General features: G+C 43.2%; 6 protein-coding genes and 2 long non-coding RNA genes across 12 annotated transcripts; 3 read left to right on the plus strand and 5 right to left on the minus strand.

Moving 5' to 3' along the window:
- Nucleotides 1-557: 557 nt before the first annotated feature.
- LOC125972696 (caspase a-like) lies at nt 558-4,144 on the minus strand. Of its 2 annotated transcripts, XM_049726583.2 has the most exons (9): nt 4,004-4,144; nt 3,002-3,036; nt 2,184-2,459; nt 2,020-2,105; nt 1,708-1,884; nt 1,388-1,634; nt 1,192-1,311; nt 897-1,006; nt 558-784 (listed from the first exon to the last, which is right to left on the minus strand). In XM_049726583.2, the coding sequence occupies exons 2-9, from the start codon at nt 3,006-3,008 to the stop codon at nt 680-682; spliced, it is 1,128 nt and encodes a 375-aa protein (XP_049582540.1). In that variant the 5' UTR covers nt 3,009-3,036; nt 4,004-4,144; the 3' UTR covers nt 558-679. The 2 variants fall into 2 exon arrangements, with proteins under 2 accessions (XP_049582540.1, XP_049582539.1); XM_049726582.2 differs by lacking the exon at nt 4,004-4,144 and having other exon boundaries at nt 3,002-3,693.
- Nucleotides 1,508-6,643, plus strand: LOC137840464 (uncharacterized). Its single transcript, XR_011087123.1, has 3 exons — nt 1,508-1,656; nt 3,689-4,021; nt 5,196-6,643. It is a non-coding gene; the product is annotated as an uncharacterized lncRNA (long non-coding RNA).
- Nucleotides 6,644-7,105: 462 nt separating this feature from the next.
- On the minus strand, nt 7,106-9,691 carry LOC125972695 (caspase a). Its single transcript, XM_049726580.1, has 8 exons — nt 9,544-9,691; nt 8,725-9,000; nt 8,561-8,646; nt 8,249-8,425; nt 7,929-8,175; nt 7,733-7,852; nt 7,446-7,555; nt 7,106-7,333 (listed from the first exon to the last, which is right to left on the minus strand). Exons 1-8 carry the CDS (start codon nt 9,548-9,550, stop codon nt 7,229-7,231), a joined length of 1,128 nt encoding a protein of 375 aa, XP_049582537.1. The 5' UTR covers nt 9,551-9,691; the 3' UTR covers nt 7,106-7,228.
- A 46-nt stretch (nt 9,692-9,737) lies between these two features.
- Nucleotides 9,738-11,278, minus strand: LOC125972143 (uncharacterized). The gene is made up of 2 exons (XR_007482697.2): nt 10,875-11,278; nt 9,738-10,816 (listed from the first exon to the last, which is right to left on the minus strand). It is a non-coding gene; the product is annotated as an uncharacterized lncRNA (long non-coding RNA).
- Nucleotides 10,086-14,588, plus strand: rabgef1l (RAB guanine nucleotide exchange factor (GEF) 1, like). Of its 4 annotated transcripts, XM_049725536.2 has the most exons (9): nt 10,086-10,253; nt 10,600-10,794; nt 11,274-11,446; nt 11,899-12,080; nt 12,165-12,246; nt 12,316-12,448; nt 12,629-12,720; nt 12,789-13,045; nt 13,471-14,588. In XM_049725536.2, exons 2-9 carry the CDS (start codon nt 10,613-10,615, stop codon nt 13,867-13,869), a joined length of 1,500 nt encoding a protein of 499 aa, XP_049581493.1. In that variant the 5' UTR covers nt 10,086-10,253; nt 10,600-10,612; the 3' UTR covers nt 13,870-14,588. The 4 variants fall into 4 exon arrangements, with proteins under 4 accessions (XP_049581493.1, XP_049581491.1, XP_049581495.1 ...); XM_049725534.2 differs by having other exon boundaries at nt 12,165-12,448; XM_049725538.1 differs by lacking the exons at nt 10,086-10,253; nt 10,600-10,794 and adding an exon at nt 11,551-11,682 and having other exon boundaries at nt 11,297-11,446; nt 12,165-12,448.
- A 160-nt stretch (nt 14,589-14,748) lies between these two features.
- On the plus strand, nt 14,749-16,784 carry LOC125972142 (high affinity immunoglobulin gamma Fc receptor I). The gene is made up of 5 exons (XM_049725539.2): nt 14,749-15,094; nt 15,421-15,456; nt 15,542-15,820; nt 15,904-16,176; nt 16,261-16,784. The coding sequence occupies exons 1-5, from the start codon at nt 15,070-15,072 to the stop codon at nt 16,530-16,532; spliced, it is 885 nt and encodes a 294-aa protein (XP_049581496.1). The 5' UTR covers nt 14,749-15,069; the 3' UTR covers nt 16,533-16,784.
- A 93-nt stretch (nt 16,785-16,877) lies between these two features.
- otol1b (otolin 1b) lies at nt 16,878-19,564 on the minus strand. The gene is made up of 5 exons (XM_049724911.2): nt 19,075-19,564; nt 18,601-18,941; nt 18,438-18,527; nt 17,949-18,020; nt 16,878-17,867 (listed from the first exon to the last, which is right to left on the minus strand). The coding sequence occupies exons 2-5, from the start codon at nt 18,926-18,928 to the stop codon at nt 16,981-16,983; spliced, it is 1,377 nt and encodes a 458-aa protein (XP_049580868.1). The 5' UTR covers nt 18,929-18,941; nt 19,075-19,564; the 3' UTR covers nt 16,878-16,980.
- Nucleotides 19,565-19,716: 152 nt separating this feature from the next.
- On the minus strand, nt 19,717-23,621 carry sptssb (serine palmitoyltransferase, small subunit B). The gene is made up of 2 exons (XM_049724915.2): nt 23,408-23,621; nt 19,717-22,856 (listed from the first exon to the last, which is right to left on the minus strand). The coding sequence occupies exon 2, from the start codon at nt 22,853-22,855 to the stop codon at nt 22,613-22,615; it is 243 nt and encodes an 80-aa protein (XP_049580872.1). The 5' UTR covers nt 22,856; nt 23,408-23,621; the 3' UTR covers nt 19,717-22,612.
- Between the last annotated feature and the right edge of the window lie 208 nt (nt 23,622-23,829).

Genomic DNA, 23,829 nt, shown 5'->3' on the forward strand with positions numbered 1-23,829 from the left:
ATAGCGCCGTGTTGTTTTGTCAAGACATGTTGAGTGCAAGGGATGAAAGGATTGCTTGTCACCTTGTTTTGTGCTGTGGACGCGTCTTAACACTGCCAGTATGTTCAAAAAACAAAAAAAACATGTCCGCCCTGGTCAAGATGTTTGATGACCCAATTTCTTGTGCGTGAGTGTGTCTTTTGATAACCCTCAAGCTTTAAACGTCCGTTATGTTGGTTCGCACTTGAAGATGTCAGCATGAAGAAAAAAAAAAAAAAGTCAGCAACCGTGTTACCATGTTGCCTCCTCGACCTGCTGCCTTTGTGTTGTGTCGTGATGACATGGTTTTGTTTTTCCAATTCTTGTTTTCCAAGTAAAGCTTGTCTGGAAAAGGAAGAAGACTGCTTGTGTTTCTCTCTGCCCATCATTTGCGATACTCCATAGGCAGATTGGTGTTGGCACAAGAGTCACCAGCCAAACCTATCACATTTTAACATTCTAACTCATTATCTGTAAGTTATTATTAATGTAGCAAATTATAGCCCAATGCACAGAAACTTTCACACAGACAAAAAAAATCATTTTTCAACTTCAAGTCAGTTTTTTTTTATTACAATTTCCTATTTCCTTCCTAGCCACATATAAAATTGTGAATTTTACTTCTGCAATCAGACATAATATATTCCTCCGAAATGTGGTGTCAAATGCCAGGAAAGAAGTAGAAGAGCCTTGGCAAAGTCCATCTCTCTTTAGTTGCCATCTGTTTTTCAGTCACATACGGCAATCTTTCAAAGCGTCGCATGATCTAAGGGGTTGAAACACAACATCATGAGATTAAAGGTAGAGCCCGAAAAAAAAAAGACATCCGTCACCACTCCATATCCTGGACATTTAGACGAGCGTTGTGTAAAACTTACCATCCTGAAAAGTTCCTCAAGGTGTTCCTCACAAGCCCAGGTGTTTACAACTTCAACAAAATACTGAATTAGCAAAGAGCCTGTATCTGGGTCTCGGTATGCCATGGTATCTGAGGAGGTGGGAAAAAAAAAGTTTGTTGACTAGCGAATGATTCGAGAAAGGCGGGCCAAATAGTCACAATCTTGTTTCCTCTAATACAGTTCAGCTTCGATTCAAAATGTTTTATCCTTGTGACTTAATGGCCTTCCTCAATCAAGTCGCATGGACAAGAAAGGTAGGCGGAGATGCACTGACCAGGCGTGGAAGAGAGAAGAGCGCCGAAATCTTTCTCTTTGTGGACATATTGACAGCCACCGGGAGCATCAGACCAGAGCGGACCCCCATCATCGCTCACGAGCACCGACCCTTCCTTGTCTGAAACAGACAACATGGTCCGGGTGACGACATTCCAAAATGTGTCTTCAATCTAGGCGCCGTTGCGTTCACTCACTTCCTCGACAGGCTTGGATGATGATGATCTTGGGTTTGTCGATCAGCGCCTTGCAGTTGGCTGAGTTCAGACGTTTGTAAATGTTATCGATGGGAAACACATCCGCTTCAGCCGCCGTTTGGGTCTCGTTCCAGTTGACGCCGAGGATCGATCCCAGTTTCCCGTGAGACATGATGACCACAAACACGCTGTCTGTGTCTTTGAGTTTGGAATGTTTGGAGAAGTCAAAGACAGCCTTGTCCATTTCCTGCCAGAACCAACGCTGGTTGGTAAGAAACTCTGAATTTTTTTGGAAACTTTCAAAAAAAAGTGTTTGTTACCTGTCCTGTGAGGTTGGTGTGTTTAACCACCTCATATCCTAAAGCTTGCAACAGCCTGTACATGTTCCGCTCATCTACCTCAGCTCCAGCTCTGTCAAGACTCTTGTCCTTAAATTTGATATTGGTGATAAGCAGAGCCACACGACTCCGTACGGACTCTTTAGTCACAGGATAGATCTAAAATAATATGCAATTATGTAAATGATGTTGCCAAGGAAACAGGCATCCTTAAATTCTTAGTTCAAAAAGCATGACTCTTAATGACAAAATTTCTCTATGAAAGTGTACATTCCATTAGTGTGGAGAAAATACCTCTGAGTTATTCTTTTTGGAATCCCAAAAGGACATTTTGCAAGGGATGAGTTCGGTTGACCACTGACAATCCGCCTCGGGGGTAGCTGGAGACAACAAAACATGCAAGTCAATGCAACTTGTCTGTTTATATTGAGGACATGCTGTGAAACTCGTCATCTCACCATGGGGAGGCTCGGCGGGGAGTTTCAATTTTTCGAAGAGCATTGCGTCCCTCTTTTTAATGGAAGTTATGAAAATCCAGCTTGCCTTATCACCTTTTTTCCTCACTGAGTCAATGAGGACACCAGCTTTGTCTGCTCTGCCGTTAACCACATCCAAGATATTCTCCTGCTCTCCGTCATTCAAGACTTTATCATCCAAAAGGTCGTTTAGAAGTTGTTTGATTACTGGCAAGGTCACGTTTTCAATAAACGGCGTTCTCACGCGCTTTAGTTCTTCTGTAAGAAGCACAAAACAGTATCACAGAGGGCAATGTAGTTTTATTTGCACAAAAGAACTAAAGAACAAATCAAATCGAAACCACTTGTGGCTACAAGGCTACAGAAAAGAACAAAACCTTTGACCCCAATCTACCTCATAAAATCAAATGCAAACTATATTTGAAGTACGTCAAGTTGCTTTTAGAAAAGTTGGTTTTAGAACCAAAATGTTCGGTTACAGCATAGTTGCAACACGCTATTTACTAATCATAAACAACAGTTCGCACCCTCAATGCCGTTTATTAATGATTTGTAATAACCTCATCCCGTAAACCCACGCCAACAAGTTAAGCGCGCTCTGCTTTTACTCAAATGAAAGTTGAATGAAAATTAATCGACTTCACTGTCCTCGACAAAATCGATGAGCTACTCTACTTTCTTGTTTATTCTATTTTTCCGTCAGGCCGACGCCCGAACGGAAGTTTTGCAAAAGTGAAAGTAAAGAAAAAAATAGTTCTGGAAAGAATTACGAAAAGATGAAAAAAAAATTAAAAGCTCACCAGCCATCTATAGTGTCTCTCCAGGTGAAGTAGTGCTTGAAAGAAAAGGTGAGAGTTAGCAAGAGTTTGTTCTGTTGTCTTTGCCCCTGCTGTGCTGAACGAGTCTTTATCTTCCAATGTGCGTGAAAGTGATATTACACTCTTATCAGGGACTGCGTGTGCGTGTGGGTGGGGCGAGCATTTCATGACAGGAAGGTTAGTTCATAAGTTTGAGCTTCAAGTCATGTTAACGTGGTGTTTTCCTCTACTGAACTCATCTTGGAGCATTCCTGCGCAATCCTCTCTAAGCAACAGTCCAACCGGAAAAGTGCTTATATAATGAAAGACCATTTACCATTCACTGCTATTCCTTTTATACTATAATCCTCACAATAGTTTTCTCCCTCCCTTTACTGGAAACATTGTCTGTTTCTATCCCTTTTTGTTTTTTTTCCCCTTCACTTTGTCTTCACATCATTGGCATAAATCGCGCAAATGTTCATTCATGCTTGGAATAATTTAATAGTGACTCAAATATAAATGCAGTATTGTCCCTTTGTATTTGCGAACGTATTGATGACGCTTATTTGTTACAACGATACACATTCGATACACCAAAGATAAGGGAAGCTCTCAGAATGGAAACTTTTTTTTTTTCTTCACAGTGTCTCTAAGTTATTGTTATTTACGGCTGTTTTTGTCGCGCAGGGCGAGCTGGTGAACAACATTGAGCGCAGTGTGTGGGAGGCACACAACTACGTGGAGCAAGCAAAAGACACCATCCCCAAATGCAAGAAGTTTAAAAAGACCAGCAGGCGGGTGAGAAAAATCCCCACATCCAGAAACTAACTTTCCCTTTTCTTCCCTCTCTCCTCCCCCATTCTGCACACATCCGCTCCCCTCTTTCCTCCCTTGCCGACCTTCTGCCAGGGAGAGATGATAGACCGCATTGAATACAATGTGGAGCACTCGGTAGACTATGTGGAAAGGGCCGTTTCCGACACAAAGAAGGCGGTTAAATACCAGAGTAAAGCCCGGAGGGTGAGTGGCGAGCGCCCGGCCGGCGTGACGATTATGTGGCGTGCGTGGTTGTTGTCGTGTGATGTGACGTGTGCATGCGCGGCACGCCGTAGTTCACGCTCTGCATGTTGAGCATGTGTGTCGAGCTATGGCAGCTTTACACCCGTCGGACACGTCATTAGGGACCCACGTGGACTTGTCTGAAATACAAACGTGGGGGAGGACATGCAAACTCAACACAGGAAGGTGCCTGTTGTTTTCCCTCGGGTGCTGTGGTTTGTTAAAAAACAAAAAACTCCCCCCTTTTACAGGTGCAAATTCCTTTTAATTATATTTGCCCTCATCTTGGATCAAAAAAACCAAAAACAATTATCCAGCTGCTAATTTGCAAGGTGGCCCCGCCATTTGACCTCACTATATTTGCTCTGAAACATTGCTGACATGCCGTTTCCCCTCCTGTCTGCCCCTGCCCCATTCTTCCCCAACACAGAAGATCCTCCTAATAGGAGGCTGTATCGCTGCTTGCTTGAGCGTCCTCATAATTTCTCTGGCGGTTGGCCTCAGTTAGGACACGAGAAGACACTTGCGCAACATTCCAGCTCATGTGACCGACGTAACGAGGGCCCTTTTTATTGTACCCAAACTTCAAATGGATTCTGCTTGCACAATTAATTAGCCTTAAATGTTAAGCAACGTTTAAAAGATAACACAATTCCCACTGCGTGATTCGCACGCCTACAACAAACCTGTAACACGCATGACTCCTGCAGAGCTTTTGCATGTTGCATGACCAAACTTTCTAGAGAACACATTTTTTATGTGGAAAATTCTTTGCATGGATTTTATACTGTAAACACTCCAGCAATACGTGCAAATAATCGCAGTTTTTTTTTTCGTCTTGTACTTTTAATTGATGGTATGAGCAAACGTAATGGGACGCTGCTTCATCAAGATTAACATTTGTGCAAAACCTTTCCACATTTTGACCACTAGGTGGCAGCCTACACACAGTCTGGTGGGATAATAGTCATGGACAACACATGAAGTGAATCGAAGTCCCAATACTTTTGCATCTGCGCAGTAGACTAGCACTTGTGTTTGCTTATTAAATTTTCTAACATGTTTTCATTTGCTCCCTACTTGCTAACCCGGATGACTGATGCTCTCCTTTTGTCTTCTTTTCTTGGTCAATTAGAAGAAAATAATGATTATTATATGCTGTGTGATTCTGGGAATCATCATTGCGTCTGCCGTGGGAGGCACGCTGGCCTAAACATCTGCAAACACACGCACGGCAAAAACACACGCACACACACGCACACGTTCTCATTTGCCATGAATGCAAACGTATTACGCAATGTCGGCACACGGCGTGACACTTCTCTGACACGACATGTTTTGGCATCAGTTTCTATTTTGTAAAATTTCAAAATATGTGGTGCTCCAAATCTTTTGAGTGTTGTTAACGATATGATGCCCCCTCCCCCCCCTCCAAGCGAATTCTTGCTGTGGAAAAAGTTACAAAATGTACCACTCTATACATTCCAAGTTTGACAATAATACTAACTTGTCTGTTTTGTGTGTGGGCAAATCTAAAGTACTTTTTTTCCCCCTTAAAGCCACATTTATTGACAGTTTTTCTTTTACTTTCTATCCAACGTCTCCAAAGGAGTATAGCGTTTCGAGCGGTGACGTCACGCTTCCCACAATGCACTGCGCCAAATGTAAACAACGCCATTTTGATTCTTTTTACAAAATGGCACTAATTTCACCCCGCACATCTGTACTGTGAAGCGGACGTGCTAATCAGTTCCCCACCAACATATTAGTCTCAAAAAAATATTTAAATATCGAAAATATACAACTTCAATCTCTACAATATAAATTCACACTATTTGAATCTTTTTGTTTTCCAAACTACAACTTGATTCTCTTCACATTAATACTCTATGATAATGTCTCACTTTCTCATAGATCCATTACTTTATTCTCATGTGGTCATAATTGACGGTTATAATTTTTATCTTCAAGTTTTTCTTTTTTTACTTTTCTGGGTGGCCCGAACCCTCCTTTGTACTTCCTCTACCTCCCTTGCAAAACGACGACGACAAAAATCCTGCATGGTTAAGTTTGGTGTAAAACTGTTTTGCAAAAAGATCTGAGAGGCATAAATGCTCATGCGCTTTATTTTCAACTTCCCCTTGTTTTGACGATCTTAGACCGTGTTTGCTCAAGTGCTGAGTACCTGAGCGCATGTGGAAATAGCGCCGTGTTGTTTTGTCAAGAAATGTTGAGTGCAAGGGATGAAAGGATTGCTTGTCACCTTGTTTTGTGCTGTGGACGCGTCTTAACACTGCCAGTATGTTCAAAAAACAAAAAAAACATGTCCGCCCTGGTCAAGATGTTTGATGACCCAATTTCTTGTGCGTGAGTGTGTCTTTTGATAACCCTCAAGCTTTAAACGTCCGTTATGTTGGTTCGCACTTGAAGATGTCAGCATGAAGTAAAAAAAAAAAACAAAAGTCAGCAACCGTGTTACCATGTTGCCTCCTCGACCTGCTGCCTTTGTGTTGTGTCGTGATGACATGGTTTTGTTTTTCCAATTCTTGTTTTCCAAGTAAAGCTTGTCTGGAAAAGGAAGAAGACTGCTTCTGTTTCTCTCCGCCCATCATTTGCGATACTCCATAGGCAGATTGGTGTTGGCACACAAGTCAAGTCAAGTCAAGTCAAGTTTATTTGTATAGCCCTAAATCACAAACAGTCTCAAAGGGCTTCACATAGCCAAAATTGACAATTATTCTCAAAGCATCCCCTGATCATAAGCTCCCAAAAGGGCAAGGAAAAACTCAAAAAAAACCCTACCAGGGGAAAATGAGAAACCTTGAGAAGGGACCACAGATGGAAGGATCCCCCTTTCAGGATCACCAGGTTATAATGGATGCAGAGAGTACACAAGTAATACATAATATGAAAATCAATGAAAAAACACAAGAGTCGCCAGCCAAACCTATCACATTTTAACATTCTAACTCATTATCTGTAAGTTATTATTAATGTAGCAAATTATAGCCCAATGCACAGAAACTTTCACACAGACAAAAAAAATCATTTTTCAACTTCAAGTCAGTTTTTTTTTTATTACAATTTCCTATTTCCTTCCTAGCCACATATAAAATTGTGAATTTTACTTCTGCAATCAGACATAATATATTCCTCCGAAATGTGGTGTCAAATGCCAGGAAAGAAGTAGAAGAGCCTTGGCAAAGTCCATCTCTCTTTAGTTGCCATCTGTTTTTCAGTCACATACGGCAATCTTTCAAAGCGTCGCATGATCTAAGGGGTTGAAACACAACATCATGAGATTAAAGGTAGAGCCCGAAAAAAAAAAGACATCCGTCACCACTCCATATCCTGGACATTTAGACGAGCGTTGTGTAAAACTTACCATCCTGAAAAGTTCCTCAAGGTGTTCCTCACAAGCGTAGGTCTTTACAACTTCAACAAAATACCGAATTAGCAAAGAGCCTGTCCCTGGGTGTCGGTATGCCTTGGTATCTGAGGAGGTGGGAAAAAAAAAAAGTTTGTTGACTAGCAAATGATTCGAGAAAGGCGGGCCAAATAGTCACAATCTTGTTTCCTCTAATACAGTTCAGCTTCGATTCAAAATGTTTTATCCTTGTGACTTAATGGCCTTCCTAAATGGACAAGAAAGGTAGGCGGAGATGCACTGACCAGGCGTGCAAGAGAGAAGAGCGCCGAAATCTTTCTCTTTGTGGACATATTGACAGCCACCGGCATCATCAGACCAGAGCGGACCCGCATCATCGCTCACGGGCACCGCCCCTTTCTCATCTGAAACAGACAACATGGTCCGGGTGACGACATTCCAAAATGTGTCTTCAATCTGAGCGCCGTTGCGTTCACTCACTTCCTCGACAGGCTTGGATGATGATGATCTTGGGTTTGTCGATCAGCGCCTTGCAGTTGGCTGAGTTCAGATGTGTGTAAATGTTATCGATGGGAAACACATCCTCTTTATCCGCCGTTTGGGTCTTGTTCCAGTTGACGCCGAGGATCGATCCCAGTTTCCCGTGAGACATGATGACCACAAACACGCTGTCTGTGTCTTTGAGTTTGGAATGTTTGGAGAAGTCAAAGACAGCCTTGTCCATTTCCTGCCAGAACCAACGCTGGTTGGTAAGAAACTCTGAATTTTTTTGGAAACTTTCAAAAAAAAGTGTTTGTTACCTGTCCTGTGAGGTTGGTGTATTTAACCACCTCATATCCTAAAGCTTGCAACAGCCTGTACATGTTCCACTCATCTACCTCAGCTCCAGCTCTGTCAAGACTCTTGTCCTTAAATTTGATATTGGTGATAAGCAGAGCCACACGACTCCGTACGGACTCTTTAGTCACAGGATAGATCTAAAATAATATGCAATTATGTAAATGATGTTGCCAAGGAAACAGGCATCCTTAAATTCTTAGTTCAAAAAGCATGACTCTTAATGACAAAATTTCTCTATGAAAGTGTACATTCCATTAGTGTGGAGAAAATACCTCTGAGTTATTCTTTTTGGAATCCCAAAAGGACCTTTGGCAAGGGATGAGTTCGGTTGACCACTGACAATCCGCCTCGGGGGTAGCTGGAGACAACAAAACATGCAAGTCAATGCAACTTGTCTGTTTATATTGAGGACATGCTGTGAAACTCGTCATCTCACCATGGGGAGGCTCGGCGGGGAGTTTCAATTTTTCGAAGAGCATCGGGTCCCTCTTTTTAATGGAAGTTATGAAAATCCAGCTTGCCTTATCACCTTTTTTCCTCACTGAGTCAATGAGGACACCAGCTTTGTCTGCTCTGCCGTTAACCACATCCAAGATATTCTCCTGCTCTCCGTCATTCAAGACTTTATCATCCAAAAGGTCGTTTAGAAGTTGTTTGATTACTGGCAAGGTCACGTTTTCAATAAACGGCGTTCTCACGCCCTTTAGTTCTTCTGTAAGAAGCACAAAACAGTATCACAGAGGGCAATGTAGTTTTATTTGCACAAAAGAACTAAAGAACAAATCAAATCGAAACCACTTGTGGCTACAAGGCTACAGAAAAGAACAAAACCTTTGACCCCAATCTACCTCATAAAATCAAATGCAAACTATATTTGAAGTACGTCAAGTTGCTTTTAGAAAAGTTGGTTTTAGAACCAAAATGTTCGGTTACAGCATAGTTGCAACACGCTATTTACTAATCATAAACAACAGTTCGCACCCTCAATGCCGTTTATTAATGATTTGTAATAACCTCATCCCGTAAGGCCACGCCAACAAGTTAAGCGCGCTCTGCTTTTACTCAAATGAAAGTTGAATGAAAATTAATCGACTTCACTGTCCTCGACAAAATCGATGAGCTACTCTACTTTCTTGTTTATTCTATTTTTCCGTCAGGCCGACGCCCGAACGGAAGTTTTGCAAAAGTGAAAGTAAAGAAAAAAATAGTTCTGGAAAGAATTACGAAAAGATGAAAAAAAAAATTAAAAGCTCACCAGCCATCTATAGTGTCTCTCGAGGCGAAGTAGTGCTTGAAAGAAAAGGTGAGAGTTAGCAAGAGTTTGTTCTGTTGTCCCTGCTGTGCTGCACGAGTCTTTATCTTCCAATGTGCGTGAACGTGTTATTACACTCTTATAAGAGACTGCGTGGGTTGGCGGTGGGGGTGGGGGTAAAAACTACAAAACATTCTAAAGGTTTTTTTTTTAATTTATTGTAACAGCAATACAGAGGACACTCAAAAATACGTACACATATAGTCAAGACTAGTTTAAGGTTAGGGTTTTTTGGAGTATAGTATAAAAGGGAATAGCAGTGAATGGTAAATGGTCTTTCACTATATAAGCACTTTTCCGGTTGCTTAGAGAGGATTGCGCAGGAATGCTCCAAGATGAGTTCAGTAGAGGAAAACACCACTTTAACATGACTTGAAGCTCAAAAGATGTTCTGATTAAGAATTACAGTATGCTGAAATCAGTCGAAGCGTTCTAAAACGACTGCACCGTCAGTCCACCCAGTGGCGCTACACTGTTGCATTTAATCATTACGAGTAATGAGAAGAACGAAGAAGAATCACATCGTCTTAAAGACAAAATGGCCGACTCTTTCCGTATGACGGAGCTATTCGTAATGCAGACACTCCACATTACAACATCCCGGAGCAGGAGCGACGTAGCGTGACAGCTTTGCCCGTCCTGCGAATGATAATGTACGTTGACAGAAAACACACGTCATCTTCATGATGACATTGTTGCTCGTTGTCAAGGGCTAGCTTCGTAATTAGCTTCCGTAGCTAGCCTGACATTAGTCAGTTACATGATCGTCCTCCGGTTGAAGCAAACATTTTACAGTCTGGATAAACACATTTCCACAACAATAACGAATGACTCCGAATACTTAGCCGACACGATGAGGGTTTGTCGGTTTCAATGTTAACGTGACAAAGCGCGGACGTTAGTTATCAGCGAGATGATTCGAAAGTTATTTCAGCTACGCGTTACGCGGTTTATGTTTGAATTAACATTGTGTTCTTCGTTGTTTTGTTCCTCGGGCAGTCTTCTTTGAAGGATGATGGCTCAGAGGCCTGAACGTCGTCGGATCCATCTCGACCAATCACAGCTGCTTTGTACCAAAGGATGTGATTTTTATGGCAACGCAGCTTGGCAGGGCTTGTGCTCCAAGTGCTGGCGAGAGGAAAACCAGCGGGATAAGCAAAAACAGATCCAGGAAGACTGTGCTCTCGCTGAGAGGTTTGTCGGCAACGTCTTCGCTCTATTGAGACAATATTGGTTTAGAGACTCTTTATGTGCTAGTAATATTCTCATCCTACCTGCTAGTTCATTCTCAAGAAAAGTAATAGATTGTAGCCGAACTGTTTTGGTTGTTTCGGAAGATGTTTCTTGGAGTAGGCTTAAACAGTTCATGGAATAGCGGCAGTCCTTGCATTGACTCGAAAGAGAGGCTTCGGCAAGCCAAAAACATTCTTCTCGAGTCGAATCACTGTTGTTATTACTAGAACGTTCAGTCCTTTAATGGCAATAGAGGCACCTAAAGGCCCAGAGTGGCTTTGTTGTTAGTTTAAAAACTATTAAGTCACTTTGATAGGGCTGACAAGACGCATTGTACTTGTTACCGTGGAGACCCCCCCCCCCCCCAAGACTCTTTCGTTGTCCTTCCTGCTCATCCACATCCCCGGCCGGGCGCTTTAGTCTTGTCTCATCCACCGCAGGTTGCAGCGAGAGGAAGAGGAAGCCTACGCGAGCAGATATCAGAAGGCCCAGCCGCAGCCTGCTGTCACACCTTTCAACAAGTTTGAGGAACGGAAGACCAAGGAAAAGCCCAGCAAGGTCAACCCCGTCGCCAAGTTTTTCACGCCCTCCATCAAAATACCACCCAAAAAAGGTAAGGCCTTTTGACAGATCAGCCCGTACCGCTGCTATGAAAAGTCAAAGATGTCACTAACCGCTCAAACTGCCCGTCACTGGTAACACACTTGTTTTTTGAAGGGGACGGCCAAGCAGGGCACAATATGATTGGCTGCTTTCAGAGTCTGTGATAGGCCAGCACTTTGAAGTTAATGATGGAAGGCCAGCGGCTTTTTTTCCCCGCTTCTTGTCATCTGAGCAGAGAGGGGAGTGGTGAGCAGTAAACCATACGCTCAAGTCTAGATTCAGTCGATCTCTTGATGTGTGTGAGAAGAGCCGTTCTAAACCTGCTCCCGAAGTAAAGTGCTTTGCCACAGCTTTAGTTTTCATTTGGCACGATATAAAAAGGATTGACTGGAAGGAAATATTAGCTTTTTCACACAACAAGCTCAAAGGTGAGATAAATCCATAAAACACTTCCCCCGCTAGATGCCACCACCTCTTTGGATGCTCAGTCCAGCCCGAGCTCCTTCCCCACATCGAGCCGACCCTCCTCGGCGGACACCGACCGCGCGACGAGGGAGTTCATCGATTTCCTCAAGCCTCTGAAATACGGCCAGCAGATCTTTAAACAGTGTCGAGCCTTCACGGAGAGCATGGCCTACAAGCGGGTGAGCTCCCTGTAACTGTAAAGTCTGCGAGGCTTGGCGGAACATCCTAAGAGTCATTTGCCGTATTGTCCCCCCTTGTATTAGGACATGGGTGCTGAGGACATGTCCGAATGCGTTCAGGACTTCTACCAGTCTCTCTCGGAACGCCTTCACACTCAATTCAAAGGTAGGAAAATGCTTGTGTTGCTTTTTTGGGCTCTTCTCATGTTGCTCTTCTTCTTTTTTTTGCTCTCAGGCTCGTCCGAGTACATCGAGGGCATCATGGACCAAGTGGAGAGATATATCACGACGCGTTTGTACAAGGAAGTGTTTTGTCCGGAAACGTCTGACGATGAGAAGAAAGACCTGGCAGTACAGAATAGGATCAGGTTTGTAGACGAAGGACGCGGTCGTAATTCCAAAATGGTTTCCTCGATAAATTACGTATTTTCGATAAATTAAGTATTCAATTAACAACAAGACCCGTTTTTACATTTGTGACATTGGCGCGATATTCTTTTTGTCCACTTGGGGCCACCATCCTCATGTTTTCCACTTGTTATTCACAGAGCCTTGCACTGGGTCACCATTGAGATGCTGGGTGTTCCCGTCGACGAGGAGATCCCAGAGGCTTCCGACAGCGTGGTTAAAGCCATCACGGGTGAGCCTCACAGATAACAGCATCTTGGGTTTCCGACGGCACCGATGTAAGACTCCGCCTCTCGCCAGACGTGATCGAAATCGATTCCAAGCGAGTGCCCAAGGACAAGCTGGCGTGCATCACGCGCTGCAGCAAGCACATCTTCAACGCCATCCGCATCAGCAAGAAGGAGGCGGCGTCGGCGGACGACTTCCTGCCCACGCTCATCTACATCGTGCTGAAGGCCAACCCACCGCGCCTTCAGTCCAACATTCAGTACATCACTCGCTTCTGCAACCCCAGCAGGCTCATGACCGGAGAGGATGGCTACTACTTCACTAATCTGGTGAGGAACGCAAACATAAAGCGACTGCATTTAAAAATGAGACACTTTTTGACACGGATGGACTTTTGAGTTGACTTCCTAATTGCCCCATAGTGGAAGTTAACTTTTTTTTTTTCCCCTAACTCAAATTTACCGGTTGTATCTAAAGGAAACAAAACACAATGTTGCACTACTGCAACATGTCCACTAGGAGGCAGTGTAGACCTCGTTAATTCGGATTGGTACATAACAGTGACACGGGATTTTTTTTCTGCTTTGACTTGCAAACAGCATGTAAGACATGAGCGTTGTATTAGGGCAATTAAGTCAACTCATTTCACACCAAGCAGCAGTTTGGCAGAGTCAAGAAATCTTGAAAAACGAGGTTTGGACAATTTGGAATCAAATAAGGTCTCTAAGCAAGCTTGTGCCCATTCTCTTCTCAGTGCTGCGCCTTGACCTTCATTGAGAAACTGGACGGCAAGTCACTCAACCTGACCTCTGAGGAGTTTGACCGTTACATGTCCGGTGGGTCCCCCAACCGGCCCCAGGCGGGCGGCGCCGCGTTCATCCAGGTGCACAAGCGCCTGGACCTACTGACGGGCCTCGGCGAGCGGCAGGAGCTCGTCATGGAGCGGGCGCGGCAGCTGGAGAGCGACCTCATCGACTGGACGGACGAAGTGGAGCAGAACGTGCAGAGCGTCCTGGACACTTTTGAGGCGCGGAGCCCTCCCGCCGGCGGCGCGGCGACGGGCGCGCCGGCGGCCGCTTCGGCTATCGACTCTGATAACGTTGAGAATGAGCACCTGCCACCGCCGCTGACGCCGCAAGTGTTTGCCGGTTGATGCACGAGGAACTTTCCATCCTTCCTTCCATTCATTCAAATTGAAAGGCCTGAAACACCTTCGAATGCACGGTATGAGTAATCCATCATGATGAGGTCTCACCTATTATTCGTTCTGAGATCAGAGTTGCTCTTTTCGAAGCACTTTAATGATTTTAAACATTATTTCATTAAGGATAGTGCAGACACTGTTTTCAGGTGTGCCCTGTAGCAGCGGCGTCCGTTCGGACATTGTGTGTATAATATTTAGATTTTAATCAATTTCTTATAGCTCTTTTGTAGCCATCTGGTGTTTTTTTTTTTTTTTTTTCTTTTGAGACGAGGCTTTAAAACTTAATTTCTTAGAGTAGCACTCCAGAAGCTGAAAGAGCGTTTCACACACTGGCCACAACATTAAGTACACTCGCACAATCTTTTGAGGTTCATTATCTGAACTGAATCTAAAGATGGCCTTTACAAATATGATCATGCTCACTTTTGATCATCTTAGTCATTATTGTGTATTATGTTTAGTGGAGTATTATATTTTTGTAAATGTGAATTCTATTTAATGGGGTGGCCAAGTGAGTGGGCGGAGAGGTTTAAAACATCTTCATAGGTTTGTTACCGTTTCATATAGGAGTCAATACTGTCCTTATTTAATAACTTATTGGGAAAAATTGTGTGTGCGCGTGTTAAGCGATGATGACTAATAAAAGCTGAGAGCAGAACGCCTGTCAACTCTGCTTACGCTGTACTTTCACACAAGTCGCTGCAATTGTGCAACGTCAGATAGAAGAGGGGGGTCACACTATTTCTACACTTATCTATTATACTGGGAAATCTAAAACAAGTCATTGGTAAATGTTATGAAACATTAGTTTCAAATCTCACGCTATTATTAGGACTTTGGAATTGTGATTTCTCAATTTAGGCGTTTTAGTTTATTGCAGTTTTGTTTTTTTGATGATGTAAGCGCCAAATGAGTCACAGTAGCAACACACTTTCAATTTACTGCAACACACACCGTTTATGTAAAGTACAGGCATAAATTGCCAATGTATTTCACTTCCCTAAATCACAGTTTTTGGAGAATAAAAGAAATTATAGGAGGGTTCCTGTGTTACATGTTAAGTTTTTTTTTAAACAAGAAAAATATTTTCACTTCCTTATTTTTGGGAATAAAGGTTGGCGCCCATCAAGAACCGAAAACATAGTCACGATGATAGCAACAATATCTTTCCTTGGTAAGTGTCAACCAAATATGTGTGTGTGTGTGTGTGGACCACGTATATTTGATTTAAAAAAATGACCATGTATAATTGAGGTATAGCGAGGCTTTTTTTTAAATGAAAAAAAATTATGTATATTAAAGTTTTTTTGTACATGGTACTATTTCTTAGTATATATGGTCTGTTTTTCCACTATTCATATCTTTTTTTTTTTTTTTTTACAAAAAAAGCTTAACTACACATGGCCAGTTTTTAATAAAAAAAAAAAAAACCTTACTATACATGGTCATTTTTTAATATCTATTTTTTTATCTCATGCTCAAATGTATTTTCTATTTCAGTTCTTTCCACACTACCACAATTTGTAGTCCCCATCGGTAAGACACTTGAATTGTCGTTGAACATAATCGTGGTCATCGCAAATTTTTCACTTTTTTTTTTTCCCTTCCTTTTCCTGTCTAGAGATCTCCTACGAAGCCCGAGCAGAGTTGGTGTCAGGACATTCTCGGGTGTTCCTTGGTGAACATGTCCAGCTTAGATGCAGCATTCCTGATGGCAGCAAGTCGATATGGAATTATTTGTGGTTCAAGGGATCTAAGCAGCTTGAGCACCACACGGAAATGTTGACCCTGCAAGGCTTCCATAGCGACAGCGGCGCGTTTCAGTGCCGAGGAGTCAGGGACTCGGCCGTGGGAAACATCTATACCCGTAAAAGCCCACCTGTGGAAATAAATGTGGACGGTAAGGTATATTTTTATTTAATGTGATTCTTTGTTGTCTCAAATCGCAATTGTCTCCATCTTTTTCTGTGCTCTTCTTTTCAGGAGGTTGGGCCATCCTCCAGGTCCCGCAACATCCGGCCTTGGTCGGAGAGACCTTAAATGTAACCTGTCGCGTCCGCGGCCGCCCCCGAGTCCATGAGGTGGTTTTGTATAAAGATGGCGTGGAAGTCCTGAGGGGGAGTGGCTTCAATCCAAAATTGAGCTTGCCCCTCCTCAGCATGGAGGATCAAGGACTGTATACCTGCAGGGCGTCTTGGGATGACAGCAGACGAACTCATTCAGTGATTTCAAATGATGTTCAAGTTAATGTCTCAGGTGAGTTCATGTGCTGCTTCTGTTAAATCATGGGTCTTAACAGACACAGTATTTATTATACATCAATGTTCTGCTCTCTCTCAGAGGTTCTGACTCAGCCTGTGCTCGAAGTGGTCACAGAAAACGTCCCGCTCTCAGCGAGTATGATGAAGCTCATTTGCCATGTCCAGTACAACGCCCGCGCTCCGGCGCCTCCCATTCACTACTTCTTCTACCTGGATGACAGACGTTTGGGGACGGCTATGTCCGAGAACTTTGATTTGGTCAAACGGAGACCGGGTCTGTACAGATGCAAGGTCAAGGTACGCCAGCTTGGTCTGTGTAAGTGGAGTGAAGCCGAAGCGTTTGAAGAGTGATAAGGACATATTGCTTTGAGATGAATCAAATGAATCACAAATGAATCAATGAATTCAATCACATGTCCACATTTGTGAATTAAATGAATCATTTATCGCAAATGAATCAATGAAATAACATGTTCGCATTTGTGAATCAAATGAATCACTTATCACAAATGAATCAATGAAATAAATAACATGTTCGCATTTGTGAATCAAATGAATCACTTATCAAAAATGAATCAATGAAATAAATCACTCTAATATGTACACATTTGTGTATGGCTTAAAATTATTTGAACAGCAACAAGAATTACACATTATTTAGTTTATAAAAAAAAAAGAATTTATTGAAAAGCATAATACAAAATAGTACATAGATAAGAATGGCAATTCTCCATGAATTGTAACACTACGGCACATTTGAAGAGCGCTCATGAATAGCCAATCCCCCGCTAGTTCATCATTATGTCGAGTAAAGTAGGAATCCAGAGAAGATGCTGTCGTCCTCACTGCTGGCGTACACCCCGTTCCAGTCTCTGAGGGTCTCCATCCACACCTGATCCCCCGCCGCCAAACGTAGCACAACCAGAGTAGACGCCTGGTCGATGTCCTGTCCGTACAGCGAGTCTCTCGTCCTGACCCGCCGCGAGCCGTTCACCACCAGCGTGGCGCGCAGGGGTTGATTGCGTACGGTGATGTGGAAGGAGAAGACGTACACGCCGGCGTGGATGCACACGAAGCTATTACTGGTGACGTTGAAGTGGTTCTCTTCGTTGTAGAAGATTTTGTCAAAGCGGATGGGGAAGCCGGATGGCGGGAAGGATCTTCTCGGGGAGATGCCGACGCTAAAGGCCGAGCGTTTCTGAGGAACGCCTGAACCCTTTGCCCCTTTGAAGCCCCGCATCCCCCGCTCCCCTCGCATTCCGTGGTAACCTCTATCCCCTTTTGGCCCCTGCACCCCTCGAACACCTTGCGGACCCTGTGCCCCTCTCACCCCAGGTTCTCCTTGCGCTCCAGGAGGTCCAGGATCCCCGCGTACGCCGACGGGACCCGGAGCACCGTGCTTGCCGTTGATCCCCGGAATTCCCATCGCACCCGGAATTCCCGGCGAGCCGGTGTCTCCACGATCACCTTTTGGCCCCCTTTCTCCAAATGTGCCACACTCCCCTTTATCACCCTTATCTCCTTTTGGACCAAGAATCAATCCAGGGCCTCCAGGTGGCCCTTCTTTGCCCGGTTCTCCTTTCTCACCAGCAATCCCATTCTGTCCAGGTTCGCCTTTTTGCCCGTCATAGCCTTTAATGCCTTGCATGCCTATCTCACCTTTCACTCCTTTTAGCCCAACGTCACCTGCAGAGTAAAAACGTTGATTCAAAATCCAGCTCAGAAGTATGCAGCTGACACTTGTTTGGGACGGTCACGCTTTGGTACCTTTCTGCCCTGGTTTTCCCGAAACTCCTGGGTATCCACTTGGGCCATTGTTTCCCCTTTCACCCTTGTCCCCTAGTAAACAGAGTTTGTGAATTTGCATAAATTACTAATGTATTTCGGAGTGATCATCATAGCCGTTTCTGACGAATCTGAGAAAATATATGCTGAACATAAGGGTTCCAAGAATTGACCCTTGAGGGACTCCATTTGTCATTAGTCTATTAATCAGATTCAAAACTTCCATAAGTCCATTCTTCCAAATAGGACCTGAACCATTTGAGGACTGTTTCGGGACTTTGTCTTATTCAATTTTCTAACCAATTAACCCAATTTTGTCATTTAAAATTGTAATTGGTTTGTGGGGCAATTATCATTGAGCACTATTAACTCTGCCTAGTAACAAGTAAGCTGTTAGGCAATATAAAGAAACAATTTTAGACACAGCATGAAATGCTAGTTAAAAAGGTTTTAGAAATTGGAATGAAATACCTTTCTCTCCTTTAACCCCCTTGAGACCACTCGTTCCCGGTGGCCCAGGTGAGCCAGATGATCCGGTAAAGCCTCTTTCCCCCGGTGGCCCTAGATAGATCTCAAGTTTAAAAGGCAGAAGAAACTAAAAAAAATATAAAAGGTAAGAGAAACATTTCATTACCTGTCAGGCCATTGTCTCCCTTTGGCCCTTGGGGTCCTCTCTCAGGAGGGCAGCACTCACAGAAGTTGAAGTAACACTCGTTGTAATCCAGGGTGTAGTTATCAGGGCCTACACTGGGGTGCTCCATGTTCATCGTGTGGTCCTGAGGAAAATCCTGACTGGGGTAGGTGGGCGGTGGTTGGGGCTCGGCAGGGAGCACCTGAGAGGGGGGCTTCTTGGTATACTGCTGTTTGGGTTTGGGTGTGGTCTTGGCTTCGCAGTAGAACATCGCAGTGAGTGTCACCATGACGATGGTGAGAAGAGTCCACTGACTGGACATGAGCTTCATGGTTGAGTTGGATCTGAGAATGGATTAGAAGTATTGAAGGGTCTCTCAATTCAATTAACCATCCATTTTTTTTTCAACCAGCATCCAAAACTTTAAGCAAGAATGAAAATCAACCAGGATACCAACAAATAAGAAGAAAGACTCACCAAGTTATGCTTATAGTGGTATGGTCATTTATTCTCTGGACGATGTCTTGGTGCTCCGGGTCCATCTGATCTCAGCGAGAAGAGAACAAGCCCACCAATGAAGCTGTCTGCTTGAAGAAAAAGGGGGAGGTCTGAAATCCAACGAGGGTAGAGGCTGGATCGGACCCGAGCTGAACCACTGTGCTGTGGCCTCATTCTTTGCGCAGAAAGGTGCTTTTGTGACACGGGATACGAGCAGCCGCCAGGAGTACTCGCGAGCTCGGCGAGGAGCAAAGGGCCTCGGTCGATGGGTCACCTGATACGGAAGGGCATTCTTCCAACCGCCGAGCAGCTAACATGCTCTTAAGGTGGGACAAAGCACAGCAAAGATGGTTGTGGGACAGAGGCCAGGCCACTAAAGCTCACAATGTTGTGTTTATGTGTGTGATCATTTATAAAATGTATATATATTACAACATGTTATGGTTGACAACTCATTTTCTGCCACTCGTTGCCAGCGAATGTTTGAACTGCGGATACGCTCGGCTTGGCAAAGACCCCACAAGCTCAGAGGGATCCATGACAGAAGGGACGGAAGGAAATGGAAATTTGGGGAAACGGAGAAGACTGATGGCAACAGTGCGTGTAAAAAGGAGATGATGGTTTACTCTTTTTTTTTTTTTTAATAGCGCTCCTCTCATTCCAAGACCCAGCATGGATGTGACGAACAGATATAACTTCCTTGCTACCCTGTATGGGCATTTTTGCCCTTTTTGCATTATTTTGGCATTGTTGTAATTTTCCTCCATGCCACTAGAGGGACTCGTGCACTGTCATGCATTGTAGTAGGAAGGATTTAAAACCCGCGGTAAACTTGAACATGGCGGAATTATGTTAAATGCCTTAAAACTTACCAGTGTTTTTTAAACTCTCCATCTCCCTATTTTCGTACTTTCAAGTGCAAAAGTGCACGTCTTAACATTCCCTTATCAGCCCCAGGTATTGACTAGGGTTTAGTCAATTCAATTGGTCAAAAACGGCTTCATTTGGATTCATTTTGGATTATTGTTCGCGAAAATTCGATTGGAAATTCCAGGTGTGAGGAGGGCAAACCGTTTGGGGTTGCTGGAGACTGAAGAAAAGCCGAATCAGCCTCATCAAATCGGGAGAAACTCATCAGTGCTGGATTGAGGTATGTTTTTTTTTTTTTTAATGGCCATTGTTTATCGATGTGCACACATTTATTGGTAAAAATTGTTCTGAAGAGTGAGGCAGACATGTTAATCATAATTCTCCACGTCTCAAAGGTCTACGTGTACAACACAGGAACAAATGTATGTTTACATTACTGGGAGGAAATTATTAATCCAACAAAAGCTTTTTGATCCTTGCCAAAACTGTATTTGCTCAAAGGCCTCAACCTGAAACACTATGCCTCACAACACACACACACACACAGTTGTGCACCCTCTTTTTTTCCTCCTCAACGCTCGAGTGATAGTTTTTCATGTGAGTGTATGTGTGTCCAAGGTGGGACAATATATTAATATTGATAGCCTTTCCTGTTAAAGTGTATGAGTGTCACATGTACACAATGTTTGTGTAGTTGCCAAGAGTTCAACCCATTCCTCACAGTTGTCGTTGTTACCAGCGGTCACGGGCAACAAGCGAACACAACACGTTGGTTCCTGCCACCTTGTCATCACAGAGATAACCTCTGACCCAAATGCGGTGAAAAAGTAGACGACAGTTCCGGACAATTCTTCCATATCATCTTAAAATGAAGCTATCAATTGCTCCCATCGTTTAATCGTTAAGGGGAGGCCAGATCAATTCATTCCAACTGTTACTTTTGGACAAAAGTACCTTCTCCAAGATTGGAAGACCTCTCATGGATTTAAATCCATCTATATTGCTTCTGATATTTAGGTCTTCCATTACAGCTTTGTCGGTAGTATTGAAATCATTCAGACATCATCACGTAGTGGAGTGGAAAGTGAATCCCTTGAGGCATTAAATTCACCAACAGCAGCCAAAAACCGGTTTAGTGACTTCCTCTGCTATTTTGTGAATCAACACTATTGTGCCAGCAATCATATGTTAAAAAAAAAAAAGAAGACCGATGGTGAAAGCTGCCTAGTTACTACGCGTGAGACATACAATAGCAGTTTTGATTGTTTTTATTTTTGATTTGGTGATTGGGGTGAAAAAAAAAAAAAGCAAGAAGACCAATAGTGAAAGCTACCTAGTTACTATGCGTGAGACATACAATAGCAGTTTTGATTGTTTTTATTTTTGATTTGGTGATTGGGGTGAAAAAAAAAAAAAAAAGCATGTGAAGTTGTAGCAAACTGTACGGTGTTGTTTTATGGCCACAGGAGAACATAATATATATTTAAAAATAAAACATTGTGGTAATTGACATTGTAACCAGACAAGCATTTACCAGAGTGGTATAAGTATATAAATATAGAACTTTATATAAATAACATGTAATCAACAAGCGCATATGAAAAAGCAAAAAAATGCCATGACTGCTGGCTACAGCAGAGATTCGCAAATTGGCGTCAACAAAATATTTTGTGATGGATCGGTGCCCCTCGCCTCCTCCATCCCCCTAAACAACAACAAAAGTGATACAAAACCCAATTACGCTGAACCTACCTTAGCTTTGGGCCAATTCAAATCTAATGTCATTTATGTGTAATCACATAAATATGACATTCAATTATTAATTTTCTGAACCACTTCCTTGTATAAAGTCAGGTTAAGTATTGTTACATAATTCATCTACATGTGTTTCGCCACCGTTTATGTTCAAATATCCGTCGCTTGAAGGGTTACAATACTGCTATTTATTAGCTCATCTATGGCGTTTTGTATTGTTTGTTAGCATTAAGCTAAGCTGGCATTTTAAGGCAAAGCTATGTGGTTATTTTAAATCGATTTTCATTCCTGACTTTTTATCCTGACAAAACACATCTTAATTATTTTCTTTAATGTGAAATAGCTTTAATCAAATAGATTACTTTTCATGCAGGCCTTTAAAATCTGCAGCATGTTCCAATAAAAACATTTCTTTTGGGCCGAGTAAGCCGCAGATCATACAAAGCCTAATCAAAGCAAAAACCAAACCCCACGCGTACAGTCCGAGGGCGCGCTAAATCAATATTTGCTGGTGCTCAGTGACGAGCACACCTTCCTAGCATACCAGCAGTTAAAACATCGGAAGGATGGAGGAAGACTTGGACGACGGTTTACAGCAAGAATGTGAAAACATCCGTTGAGGATCAAATACCTCACGAGGGTGTTTAAAATAAAACCTTGTGATATTCATCTTGATTGGCTCGAAGAACGGGTTTGGGTTAAGGTAGAGATGGGTTTTTGATTACCTTTGCTCGATAAATCCGATGAATAGTTTGTTCTGAGGGTTCCCCCGCGTTAGTTCAGCTTCCCATTGCCGACGTCATGTCGCTCTTTACACACAAACTAAAGTGAATCAAGCAGTCGATTAATCGTTTCCACACAATCGAGTTCATTCTTAATCACGCGGCCCATCTTAGTTCATGAGGGTCATGGCGCTCTCCGGCTGGCCACCGCAGATGCCGGAGAAGAATTCCAGCGCCAGGCGCACGTGGATAGGCACAAAAACGTAGGAGGTGTAGATCACCATGGCAACGGCCGAGAACAGGACCGAGTTGAAAATGGACTTCTCCCAAGGCTCCAGCACGTAGATGCCGGTGATTAGAAGGTACTGGTAGTAGAGCCAGGCCAGGTACTCCCTCAGGTTCTTGAAGTTCATCCTGCAGGGTGGTGTGTGTTTGTGGATGTGAGTGAGTGAGTGTGTGTGTAAACGCTAATGAAATTAACCTCAAGTAGATAAAAGCAAGGAAATCATCACTTTCCACTTAGAACTATTTTTTTTTGTATCGATACATTCATACTGCTTATATTATGGTTGCAGGGTGAGCTTGAGCTTTTATGTACAATACAGATCTACAATAAAATATAAATTACACACATCAGAAAAAAACTTTGCAATTTTATTGCCGCATAGTTTTATTGTAATGCAACATGAATATAGAGTCATGAATTGCTGCGGGTTGAGTTGCAAGGAGGTGTGGCCATTCTAGAATTTACTACCAACTCGGGAAAATTATTTCAAAAATGTTAAGTGTGTAGCCAAATAAATGTCCGTTTTAATACATTTGCCTTTTTGAAATAAGTTTAAACCACAAATTTGGATTGTACCAAGTTACAAATTCCCGCAATTAAATGCTATAATGATGATATATCATAGGAAGCGCTAACCAATATCCAAAAGCGACAAATGATCAAATCTACCTGCACTCACCTTGAAAAGGGTGACGCGTCTGGGTAATGACGTCTTATTTATAAGCGCTAATCCGCGGCCCGTTTGTTGCTCCGCTTGCTGCGTTTGCGCTGTGCGGCAGAAAGACGGAAAAAGCTGCCTCGCCGGTTTGTGTCGGGCCTATTTGGAGTAAGACGTGCAAAGAGGCTTCAGTCGACACCACACCCACTGGCTGTGACTTTACCGCGGCAGCTGCTCACCTGGCTGACAGGTGAGCAGAATCCCAAGCAAAAACAAACAGAGTTTAGAATTACAGTCGTGTGTTTCACAGAGGTATTTGAACGCACCGCATCCTCCGCCATGAGCGGTGCTGAGGATGAAGATGCACGCGTTGAAAAGTCACGTAATTCGACAGCATTTTTGAGACGCCGTTCAAGAGTGATTACCAGGGGAGTTAAGAACTT

Source organism: Syngnathus scovelli, chromosome 7 (assembly GCF_024217435.2).
Source record: "Syngnathus scovelli strain Florida chromosome 7, RoL_Ssco_1.2, whole genome shotgun sequence".
Classification (NCBI taxonomy): Eukaryota; Metazoa; Chordata; class Actinopteri; order Syngnathiformes; family Syngnathidae; genus Syngnathus; species Syngnathus scovelli.

Bases quoted from the DNA above. Each gene is read 5' to 3' on its own strand.
- LOC125972142 (XM_049725539.2), top strand. From the start codon at position 15,070: ATGATAGCAACAATATCTTTCCTTG. The intron at 15,095-15,420 runs GTAAGTGTCAAC...TTTCTATTTCAG, and splicing joins AGCAACAATATCTTTCCTTG to TTCTTTCCACACTACCACAA. The intron at 16,177-16,260 runs GTGAGTTCATGT...GCTCTCTCTCAG, and splicing joins TGTTCAAGTTAATGTCTCAG to AGGTTCTGACTCAGCCTGTG.
- LOC125972695 (XM_049726580.1), bottom strand. The intron at 8,647-8,724 runs GTGAGATGACGA...TGTTGTCTCCAG, and splicing joins CCCCGCCGAGCCTCCCCATG to CTACCCCCGAGGCGGATTGT. The intron at 8,426-8,560 runs GTATTTTCTCCA...ATATTATTTTAG, and splicing joins CCAAAAAGAATAACTCAGAG to ATCTATCCTGTGACTAAAGA.
- otol1b (XM_049724911.2), bottom strand. From the start codon at position 18,928: ATGAAGCTCATGTCCAGTCAGTGGACTCTTCTCACCATCGTCATGGTG. The intron at 18,528-18,600 runs GTAATGAAATGT...AGATCTATCTAG, and splicing joins GGGAGACAATGGCCTGACAG to GGCCACCGGGGGAAAGAGGC. The intron at 17,868-17,948 runs GTACCAAAGCGT...TTTACTCTGCAG, and splicing joins GGGAAAACCAGGGCAGAAAG to GTGACGTTGGGCTAAAAGGA.
- sptssb (XM_049724915.2), bottom strand. From the start codon at position 22,855: ATGAACTTCAAGAACCTGAGGGAGTACCTGGCCTGGCTCTACTACCAG.
- rabgef1l (XM_049725534.2), top strand. From the start codon at position 10,613: ATGATGGCTCAGAGGCCTGAACGTCGTCGGATCCATCTCGACCAATCA. The intron at 10,795-11,273 runs GTTTGTCGGCAA...CATCCACCGCAG, and splicing joins GACTGTGCTCTCGCTGAGAG to GTTGCAGCGAGAGGAAGAGG. The intron at 12,721-12,788 runs GTGAGCCTCACA...GCCTCTCGCCAG, and splicing joins CGTGGTTAAAGCCATCACGG to ACGTGATCGAAATCGATTCC.
- LOC125972696 (XM_049726583.2), bottom strand. The intron at 2,106-2,183 runs GTGAGATGACGA...TGTTGTCTCCAG, and splicing joins CCCCGCCGAGCCTCCCCATG to CTACCCCCGAGGCGGATTGT. The intron at 1,635-1,707 runs GTAACAAACACT...TGGTTCTGGCAG, and splicing joins ACACCAACCTCACAGGACAG to GAAATGGACAAGGCTGTCTT.